General features: G+C 35.4%; 1 protein-coding gene across 1 annotated transcript; it reads left to right on the forward strand.

Moving 5' to 3' along the window:
- Positions 1-1,813: 1,813 nt before the first annotated feature.
- Positions 1,814-9,683, forward strand: LOC110733143. The gene is made up of 8 exons (XM_021913167.1): positions 1,814-2,225; positions 3,764-4,036; positions 4,840-5,039; positions 5,180-5,530; positions 5,659-5,859; positions 5,982-6,052; positions 6,772-6,911; positions 8,903-9,683. Exons 1-8 carry the CDS (start codon positions 2,186-2,188, stop codon positions 9,271-9,273), a joined length of 1,647 nt encoding a protein of 548 aa, XP_021768859.1. The 5' UTR covers positions 1,814-2,185; the 3' UTR covers positions 9,274-9,683.
- The last annotated feature ends 1,475 nt before the right edge of the window (positions 9,684-11,158 follow it).

The following is an 11,158-nucleotide window of genomic DNA, read 5'->3' on the forward strand; positions in this document are numbered from 1 at the left end:
TCCTGCTTGCCCCAGATACAGTGGACGCAGATGATGTGCCAGATCTACTAACAAACCTACCACCCCTACCCTTACGCACCTCCACCATATGTGTCTCGTACATGTCATCAACCCTCTGACTGAATGGACCGTAATCATCATACGGTCCACTGCCATCGTCCACATCCTCATCCTCATCTGCGCCCTCCTCCTGCTCCTCCTCCTGGTCACCCTCCTCAGCATCATCATCGTTCATCGTCATCCTCATCCCGACGGTGGATCCGTTCTCTACGAGCTGAGGCCGAAATACCACGGGATCTGACATGTCTATGCCCCGACCTCTCCACTGAATAGCTTCTACTAAGAAGCTCTATATTCTTCCCCGCACCATGACGACCTAGTGAATTCTACACAAAATTTTAAAATATATAAACATACAAAAATTTATACGAAAAATAGCTACCACTCCCAAATCAAATAAACTAAAAACATACAAATAATTGTAAACAAAATATAAACATAGAAAAAATACAACGAAATTGAAAAAATTTATAAAAATAAACAACAAAATATAAAAACAATTCAAAAATATATTACACAAAAAAAAAAAAATTAAAAACAATTTTTTTAAAAAATATAAAAAAAAGAAAAAAGGGGGGGGGGGGCGCCCTGGCTGGACGCCCAGCCAGCGATGGTGGCGCCAGCCGCAGACGCCGCCACCAGTGGGCTGGCGCCTGGGCTGGACGCCACAGCCACGGCTGCGGCGCCTTGAATAAACGCCACAACCGTGGTTGTGGCGTCCAGCCCAGGCGCCAGCCAACTGGTGGCGGCGTCTGCAGCTAGCGCCACCACCGCTGGCTGGGCGTCCAGCCAGGGCGCCCCACCGCCGTCACGACGGTTTTTCCCTTTTTTTTTTTTTTTTTTTTTTAACAAAATGTACCTTTCCTCCTTGGGACATCCTTCCCTCCGCCGCCGCCGCCAATTCCTTGCCTTGCCGCCTCGACATTGCCGTTGTTTGAATTTTTTTTTTTTAGAGAGGTTGAAAGAAGATGAGCAATGAGAGTGTGAGTGATGAGAGTGTGAGTGTTTTTTTTAAGGTCAAGGGCAATTTTGGCAAACCAAGTGAATTTTGTGGGCTTTATGTAGTAATTTGTGGGCGATGTTTAACAAATCCCTAGTAAATAATCCTTCATTTTCTTTGCCAAAATTAGATTGAACTCGTAAAATTCAGACCAAACTAATTCAAATGTTCATATTTCACAAAAGTCTTTCATCTTTGTATTCAATTGGTTTGTTAATTATTACTTCATATCTTCTTATTGGTCATCGGGTGGGTTGTTTGACCAAATTTAAAAAAACTGTGTGGTTAATTCAATCAATCGTTGGCCCGTTAGGTTTTCAGTTACAAGCTTATAACTATGCAAAATATCATTAAACCATACAAAGTAAAGATCATTTTAATTTAACAGAATAAGTTAACCAATAAAAAAATCACTAACCAAAACATCTTACTCCGTACACACTAAACTTAAACCGAACCAACTTGTTATTTAGGCGAAAAGAACGCACCCTTAAGAGTATACCCAATGGATGACCCAAAATTATTGGTCATGATTATTTATATAATTTCTTCTTTTTCCACTCATCTATGACCAAATCACATTACCAACCATGACCAAAAACTCCCAATGGTTGCCCAAAATAAATTTGATCATGCTTGAATTTGTTGCTCAAATACATGCAAATAGCCATCTCCATCTTCCAATAAAAAATAGCCACTTGTCAAATAATAGCTTCATGACCAAACTTTTATCTTGGTCATTCAATGACAAGATCATGAACCTCTCTCATCCATTTTTTTCTTTCTTCCATTTATTTAATATAAAAAGTCCTTTATCTCTCCTCATGACCAGGTCATGGGTCAACCAATGGCCACACTCTAACAATGCTTCAATCCATTTCACTCCAAGTAAGTCAAGCTAGGCCCAATGAAATGAACAATGATGCCCAAAACCAAGGTGTTGACACTTGACACAACCCAAAGCGGCACCGCCGCGCCTTTTCTTCTGTTCGCGTATCTTCTTCTGCTAGTCGAACACGCATCACCGCATCACAAACACTACTCCCAAATTTCACAATTCTTAACCTCTTCCCCATTTTTCTCTAACTAACTTCCTTTCTCTCTCTTCCTCATCTTCGCCCAACAATGGCGATTTCTTCATTGCGTCGTCTTTTACATCACCTAGGTAATTTTTCTTCTTCATTTGATAAAATTGATGAAACTATTAACCATCATTTCTATGTGATTTTTGCCGTTTTTATAAGTTGTACTTTATGAATCAATTGTTGCTGAGAAATTTCCTAATTCAAATTTTTTTGTTGTTAGAATCCTAATTTGAATGTAAGAATTGATTATTTAGTTGAAACTTTGTAGTTCTATTGAGTAGTGTAGGTGTACAAGTTTATACTGTACTTAATTTTAATAATATTTATTAATGTATTGTGTTGAATCATCTCTTTGAAAATTTGGATAAATTTGAGCAAGTATGAAGATTTTGATCAAACGGTCACAATTTCTTGTCGGAAAACTCTTTTTTTCTGTCGAATAGGTTGCTCTTTGTAGTAGTAATTAAGCAAAGTAAAAATGTGGATGTATGTGGACCGTGGATTAAGTAGGCATTAGGCAAGCCGATAAATGATTATGAACGAACTATTTGTGAGCGTAAATGAGTCAAACACCTCGTTGGTGGAGCTGAGCTTGTTTATTGGATAAGCTCGGAAATGTGTTCGGGTTTATTTGTTTACATAACGAACGAACTATGGCCGAGTTTGTTAATGAGATGTTCGGGTTCATTGACATGTCTAATAAGCTACTAAACTTGTCTAATAGCTACTAAACTTGGTTATGGTTAATTGGTTATGTCTAATAGCTACTAAACTTGGAAGCTACTAAATTTGGTCGGGTTCATTGACATGTCTAATAAGCTACTAAACTTGGTTATGGTCTATTGTTGCAATGAGAGGTGAAACCTTGAACTTATTGTGACATCCATTCCTGAACTTAGAGAATCTTCTCTTGTTAATGTATTGAGTGTACGATTGCATTACGTCAGGACACTTAGTGAACGCCTTGACTCTTAGCCGTTGGTCTAATTGACTAATTGTTTATAATTTGCTTCATTTTGATGTTGGCTTATAGTCTGTTTGGATCTATTCTGCTTTTATTTTTGGACTTTGGTTCCAACTATAGATGATAAGTTGATTTGCCTACTTTTCTAACCTAACTATTGGAAAAATGTAGTTCATATCCTTTATCGACCATAGAATTACTCTATGAATAGGTAATGTCCTTTTTGTTTCTTACTTGATTTATCTATGAAGTTCTGTGCTAATATCAGTTGCAAATCATAGTTAATGAGAATAAAGTTAGTTTCGTGGTCAAGTATATGTTTCTTTGGGCTGAATGGGTTGAGCTTTTAGAATTATAGGGGTTTTTGTTACCTCAAACAATAAGCATCAGCTGCATAATTAGTAATACAGCTTCTTTTCTTGCTCCATGGTTCTGTTTCATGATTGCCCTTACCCAGTTCTTTTTGCTACTCTGTTTTTGCTCTTTTTTTTTTTATTAGCTTAAAATCTATTTGCTATTTCAGTGTGCAAAACTTACTATCTTTATTATGTCATTCGCTCGTGACCTTTCTTTCTTTGTGCTGAAGTATTTGCCCATCATTTTGTTATGCTTTCTTCTATTATATGTGTTAGTAATATTTAATCACATCTGTAGATAAGCACATGGTAAAGAAACATGAATCATATGGAATGCTCGTGTATGGCGCTCTTACCAGGTTTCGATCACTATCTTCAAAGTCTGAAAGCAAAGGTTCATATGAGGCACCGAAGAGGTCTGAGCTCATTGATAAGACAGATTATGATCGCACACTTGGAAAGTATAGCTCTGATGACGATGAACTGAATGATAATACACGAAAGTCGGAACTTGCATGGCTTACGAAGGCACTTGAACCTGCACTACAACTTTGTAGGTGGGCTTTCCCAGGTCTGATAATTGCTAATTTTGTTGTTCATATACAAAGCTTTATATCAAAACAGAATATAATAAATGTTTTCATAAATGGTATTTTAAGTGCACCATAAAGTTGTTAGTCATTTAAGGGACTTTTAGCTTTAGAATTTAGATCAAGGGCTGAAACTGTATGGATAAGATTGCATATAATCCATTTCTCTACCTCTTTGGGTTGAGACATCCTTAAAGGCATTAGGGGTGGTGGCATCATAGTTTTCAATATAAGGCCTTATTTATGCTTTCTTTGAGAGTAGTTAATTCTGTCATGCCAACCTTGCTTAATTTGCATGATTCGTGTATCAATTCTTTAACCATTCCAGCTATACCAGTTTCATATCACAAGCTTTAAATGCTTGCAGTCTTTGTCTTTCCATTACTAACATAATTGGATAAATTGTTTTCTTAATTATTCCAAAAAAAAAAAAAAAAAAAAAAACTTGCAACGCCTTGAGAGGTCCTTTTTGAAGATGAAGTATTTTGTTTTCTCTTTCTTTCTGTATAATTCTATTTTTTTGCTACTCAAATATTTTTTTAATGAAGACCTCCATAAGTATTCATTTATCACTCTATAATGTTACATCTTCTGTATCTTATGCATTGCCTTGGAATCACTGTACATCGTAAGTGTTGAATGACAAAGTGGCTGCATCATTAATTTTTATTTGTTGTAAATTATTAGGAAAGTTTAAAAAGATATTTTGTTTGTATGGAGTCTCCTTTGAAATTTTTGTTTCATTCTTTCAGTTGGTAACTGAGGAAGTTGTTTTACGTAGCAGGAAATGGCTCTGAAAGTAAGCCTCCACCCAGTAGTCGTTCAATCGCTGAAATTGTTGCTAGTATCCAGAGAAGTAAGACTGGATTACAAGACTGGAGCCTCTCTGATCTCACAATTGGACTGTACCTTGTTTATCTTCGTCAAGCATCTGCAGCTCCACTTGTAGATGTTAAGGGTGTTCAAATCACCTCAGAATCCGTGGTAAATTTCAGAAATAATGTCCTAATAAATATGTTTACCTACCAATAACTTAGTTGCTGCAGGATTCTCACTATGTCTTGTTTTTGTAGTTTTTATTTAGACTATTGATTCTTCCTTCTTTTGATGCCTATGTGAATCAGGTACAAGATCTTATATATCACTTGGAATTAGCTAGAGGATCATATAGGGGCACCCCTGCAGGCCTCGCCAGGCAAAGCATGCTTCGAGAAAGCAACATCCTGAAATTCATCAGTAATTCGAGCGTGATGAGACCTGGCTATTACATCGGTATTGATCCTCGCAGAAAACTTGTAATTCTTGGCATCCGTGGAACTCATACAGTATATGACCTTGTAACTGATATTGTGTCAACAAGTGATGGAGATGTCACCTTTGAAGGCTATTCAACCCACTTTGGTACTGCTGAGGCTGCTCGCTGGTTTCTGAATCATGAGATGGGAACAATAAAGAGGTGTTTGCATAAACATGAGGTTGTGAAGCTTTTTATGTAACTTAATTTGATATCTATTTCCTTTTTCAGCTTACTTTTACATACATGTATACATTTTGCCTGTCTTTTTCAAGGCTGCTTTATTAGTATGGCCTAATTTATTCACAGGGTTTTAGGTTACGGTTGGTGGGGCATTCTCTTGGAGCTTCTACAGCTTCTTTATTGGCAATGATGCTTCGTCAAAAATCAGCCACAGAGCTGGGATTTGATCCCAGTACTGTAACTGCTGTTGGAATTGCTACTCCTCCTTGTGTGTCCAAAGAACTTGCTGAAAGCTGTTGTGATTATGTCAGCACGGTTGTGATGCAGGTAGGCATTTATGAGTATGTATGTTGAGTTCTGGGGCTATTAGGAGAGAACTTTATCTGACCTATGCATGTGCGGTCAGTAGTCACTACTCTTTGAGTAATATATGTTATATCGTCATGCAGGACGATGTTGTTCCTAGGCTAAGTGTCGCTTCTTTGGCAAGACTGAGGAATGAAATCATTCAAACTGACTGGTAAGCTAATGCCCCCTCATCATTCAGTTATTCCGACCTAAAATCTCTAACATTGCAATTTAAGAAGCAGGAAGGGAGGTTTGCCTATGCATCATGTTATTTGGAAGAACCTTTGTCTCTCCTGTATGTGTACTTACTTCTCCATTCTAGGTTATGGTCTTATGTATGTCCAAGTTTTTGTTCTGTTCTGCCCGGTGCTTCTTTTCCTTGCAAGGTTAAAAATGTCAATGTTAATTTGTTCAATTTTTATATCTAATTCAGTGTGCTTCTAAACCTATATATGTTTTTGTTATAACTATAATAATTGTAATGTTGTTGTTTCTGTTGTAGTTACTATGTTTCTTCACTGTTTTATCTTAAGAACATATTTGGTTGATCTAAACAGCCTTGCCTATGGACCAATGGTGAAATCCGTTCTGAAATGTTGTTGCTAGGAACCTCTGCTGTACATTAGCTAATATTTTTCCCTCTTAGGGGCGGGGGTGGGTTACTGCCTGTAGAATTTGTGAATAGAGAGTTGACTTTCATGCTTAGGTTGTGGACAATGTCAACAATTCATCATCCTAGCGCAAATCTGACAAGTGATTATGTATTATAATATGTTGTAATGTAAACGATTTTTTTTTTTTCTTTTTTTTTCTCTCTGCTACTTTGTCCTTGCCGACTTTCATTAAATCATAGCTGATAATGATTTCTTTATATCCCCTGATCTTCTGTAGGATGAGTGTCTTGAAGAAGGAAGATTATAAAAGTGTGATGGAATTTTTCACAAATGCAAAACAGGTCATGTCTTCTGTACAAGATGTAGCTCGGAAAGTGGCTGACTATGCAAATTTTAGAAGCAGGACCAACAACTCTGGTATGACTCTATGTCCTTGTAAATGTACCAATTGGAAACAGCTATTGTTTCAAATTGTCTAAAGATTTGTATTGATTATGCATATCTTGTGTCTAGCAGTAAATATTTTGACAAATGCATTATGACTAGTTATTATATATACCATGATCTCATTTTCCCATGGTTTTTATATTCTTAGGAGGGTTTGCAATAATAAGATAGTTGATACTGAGTAACATCGATAAACTTTGTTTTGTACATGTTGTGTAAATTGGTAATATAGTGGAAAGGATTTTTGATGGAAGTCTTTAACCCCACGCTTGAAAGGGAAAGAGTTGCTGATTACTCCATATTACTTTAAAGCTTGGTATTAGTTGATGGATAAAAGGATTAGTTATGCAATTTATGTGTATACTTCATTACTGGATATTTTGTAGTCATAATTTCCACTCCCATTCATTTCTGTAGTTGGTAAAAGTGGCAATAGAAAAATAAATTAGAACCAAAGTTTTGTAGTTACTTACTTTGGACATTTATATTGGACAATTTGCGTGAAATAGCACATATACTTAAATTATCTCAGCACATTATACCATATGGGCTGTCATTATTACATTTTTTATGCCTGCTCCAGAAATGAGATGAGAAAGAGGGTGGTACGGCCTTGTATTACTTTCTATATTGAAGGCAAACAAAAATTTGTATAAAGGAAATCTTCATTTTATAGGGTCATCCTTTGATATATATTGTAATTGTTATTCTTTCTAGTTTCTTGGTGCTTTCACCATAGGTTTCCTACAAAGTGGCCTAGAATCTGGTTTGCATTATTCAAATCATCAATACTTCAATATTATATATTAAAAGACACACCAGCGATGACACATGTCATCTCCTAGTGTGTCCTTAGTTATTTTTTCTTTTTTTTAAAAAAAATATTTTAATAAAGGAAACAAATCATTTACAAAAATCGTATCTTTTTTACGTATTCCATATTGACACGTTATATTTAAAATATAAGATTTTTTCACAAATCTTACTAAAAAAAAATTTGGCAATATATACCAAAAATCAATATTTTTAAATAATTAGTGACCTATTTTACAATAAAAAAAAAAAATTGCTCAGATTTTTTTGCCTACTTTGTTTTAGTTGTGTATTGGAAGTTACAATTAAAATTGAAAATATCAAATTAACATATCACATACTTTTATTATTTCTTGACTAATTTATGATTATAATATTTCTCAATTAATAATATATAACTATATATATATAGATCACCTCAAAAAAAAAAAATATATATATGTATAGATCACCGTGCATGGCACGGGATCTAACCTAGTGATCTTTTATGATAACTTTTTCATTATGTCGGCTCCATTTGGTTTGACTTAAAACATTATCTATGAAAAATGAATTTTCATGGGAAATATATTTTCAAGGAAAAACCACGATTGCAAATTAGTTTTTTTTGTTTGTTTCCTTGCAAAAAAAGTTATAGAGAAAATGAAAATATAGGAATGGAATGGTGAGGATACATGAGAGGAAAAAGGAGGTAAGGCAGGAGTAATATGTGGCTTCCTTTCTTTTGTAAAGGAAAATGTTTTCCACCATTGAGACTTGAGAGTGTAATTTTCCACCACTAGGAAGATTGTTTTTCGCCCCTTCACAAACCAAACAAAGGAAAATAAAAGAAAATGGGAAAATCATTTTCTATGAAAACATTGTACATGAAACCAAACTGTTAGAGATATGATTACTTCTTATTTTGAATAGTTTTCATCTAAAACTTCTTATTTTGGATAGTTTGTCAGAATATAGATTATGCACCAAATATTGTACATGTAACCAAACACACCCTTCATTGCATATAGATTATTTATTTTGGATAGTTTTCATCAAAAACCCGACTGCATACCCAGTATGCTATCTGAGTGATGAGCGTATAAGAAATACAAACATTATATTAGGGCATTTATATGACAATTGTAAATTGTTGCCTTGATTAACAGGTATATTGACAAGTGAGGATTCACTTGCTGGAGCCGATGGTCCGCCAGTCTCCAAGCCAACTGCTGTTATCAGGGACAAAGATGCTGTTATCAGGGATAAAGAAAATGCTGCTCTGATGCATGAAGAATTGTTTGTCCCAGGAACTGTTTACTATCTAAAAAGAAATACTGATGGCCAAAACAGCAGCAGCAACGGAAGCAAAGCGAAAGAGTACTTCACGCTCTGGAAATGGCATCCTGGGCAGCATTTCCAGGAAATTTTACTCTCGAGCAATTTAATTTCAGATCACAAATGCGAAAGCCACTATTATGCTCTCAGAGATGTAATCAAAGGCTTGCCTGGATCATCCAGTGATGAAGGTATTTTTTAACAACTTAATCCTGGGTATAATAATGAGTCATGCCTTGTGTAAATAGTTGTAGCAATTGTACAAGGTCCAACAATTGTCAATTTTGGGAAATTTGGTTGATAAAATTATCATACCTAATGATCAGATTTTGATTTTTTGCTGCCGTGGCCTGAATAGGATTGTTATTCTAATGTAAGAATAATGCCACTATTCCCTTGTGTAAAGGTTTGTTATTTCGTCCTAAATTAAGAAATAAAGACTTGGTAGAGGTGAGGTTTCGTATATTTAGACCTTGTTGGTTTTACTAGCTAGAAAGAGTCCGGCGGGTTGCTGGAAATAGTTCGAGGACTGGTTTTCCGATTATAGATAGGTGGTTCCATCCAGTTTTCTCGTCTTTTCTACCAGTACTCCAGTTTTGCTGCTTGCCTTTATTGTGGTTTAAAGTAGTGCATCAACTGTTCTTACAGTAATTCTCCCTTTTTATCCTTTCACATTTACAAGTGACATTTCCTCAAAATGTTTTTGCCGCGTATCTGATCTATGGCGTTTTTGGTTTATGGAGTAACTTCTCTCAGTATGAAAACTAGGTTAACTTCTCTCAGCCTTAAATTGAAACTGTTTGTTGTGACTTGCGGGTCTGTTTGCTAGTCTAAGCTATGAGTGGTAGGCTGGTTGCTCGATCTGGTAAGGTCAAGATTGAGTCGTTTTCAGCTAATTAGTATGATTTGCTCGAATTAGACCGTTATTTTACCCTATACAAGAAAATCAGAAATTGACCCGATATTGACATAAATATGACGAACCAACACAAGTTTATCCAAGATACTTGAAACAAATTTGTTCTTTAAGTGTCATATTTTGGGAATATACTAAATGCAAGAAAATTCTAAAGCAACACTATGCATATGTTTGGGAGAATCCACGAGGTTATACTGTGGTAGCAATGTAGCATCTTTTTAAGCATATACTAAGCTTGTTTCTTTATAGAATTGTAACATAAAAACAGTGGATGCTAATATTAGGCATCATGCTAAATAATAAAGGCTAATATTGTTAGTATATTTGTTTAGTTTTAGTGGGTTTAGATTTTAGAACATTGATTTGACCCAGTTTGTCCTTGCTTACATGCAACCTGTGAGTTATGATTGTGAACTCTCCTCGAAAGGGCATCTGGATAGACCATAAAGTTATAAACTGGTTGTCTTTTTCTTTGCCTTTTTCTTCCTCTTTATCAGTTGATGAACTAGCAAGACCCATAACTATCATACCTTTATGGCTTGCACAAGTCGTACAATGTCGATCGACTTGCTAAGTCACTGTTTAGTTTCGTTGACATATAAATACAAAATACATACTTATGTACGGAGTAGAGATGTCAATTTGAGCATTTGAGTCGGCTTTAGTTCGTGTCAAGTCAGGTCTCTAGCCATACTCAAGTTTGTAGATATTCTATGGAACTCGCTGAGAATGTAATACAAAAGGTTTAATTTTTTGTGCTCAACTAATTGATATGTCCGCTTTTACTATACACTGACAATTTCAGATCCCGTCGAGTATCCGTTGTTAGTTGTATAAAGTGGACAAGTTTTATAAACATTTTACATAGTACTCATATTAAAAAATTGTTCGATTCACACCTTTTAAGAATGATGACATGGCGTTGTTATAAGTATAACTCGAGTGATTTGTCTCAGTGGTGTAATAGAGTGGTAGCTAGATTAATGTTGTAGTCATAGTTAGCTGACCAAATATCTTGATTAAATGTCAAATGTGTAGGTAATTATTTTGATGAGATTGTAGAGTAAGTGAGTAACAGCTTTAAGAGTGATTTAAGGATAAATCAAATAAGAGAATTAAAAATGGTAACTTAGGTTTTGATTAGAAATAATTAATTAAGGTATCTTTC

Source organism: Chenopodium quinoa, unplaced genomic scaffold (genome assembly GCF_001683475.1).
Source record: "Chenopodium quinoa cultivar QQ74 unplaced genomic scaffold, ASM168347v1, whole genome shotgun sequence".
NCBI lineage: Eukaryota > Viridiplantae > Streptophyta > Magnoliopsida > Caryophyllales > Amaranthaceae > Chenopodium > Chenopodium quinoa.

What these genes read in the sequence shown, in the direction of transcription:
- LOC110733143 (XM_021913167.1), top strand. Translation starts at nt 2,186, where the DNA reads ATGGCGATTTCTTCATTGCGTCGTCTTTTACATCACCTAG. An exon ending in TCGTCTTTTACATCACCTAG is followed by an intron (nt 2,226 to 3,763) that starts GTAATTTTTCTT and finishes TCACATCTGTAG; the next exon opens with ATAAGCACATGGTAAAGAAA. An exon ending in AAGCAGGACCAACAACTCTG is followed by an intron (nt 6,912 to 8,902) that starts GTATGACTCTAT and finishes CTTGATTAACAG; the next exon opens with GTATATTGACAAGTGAGGAT.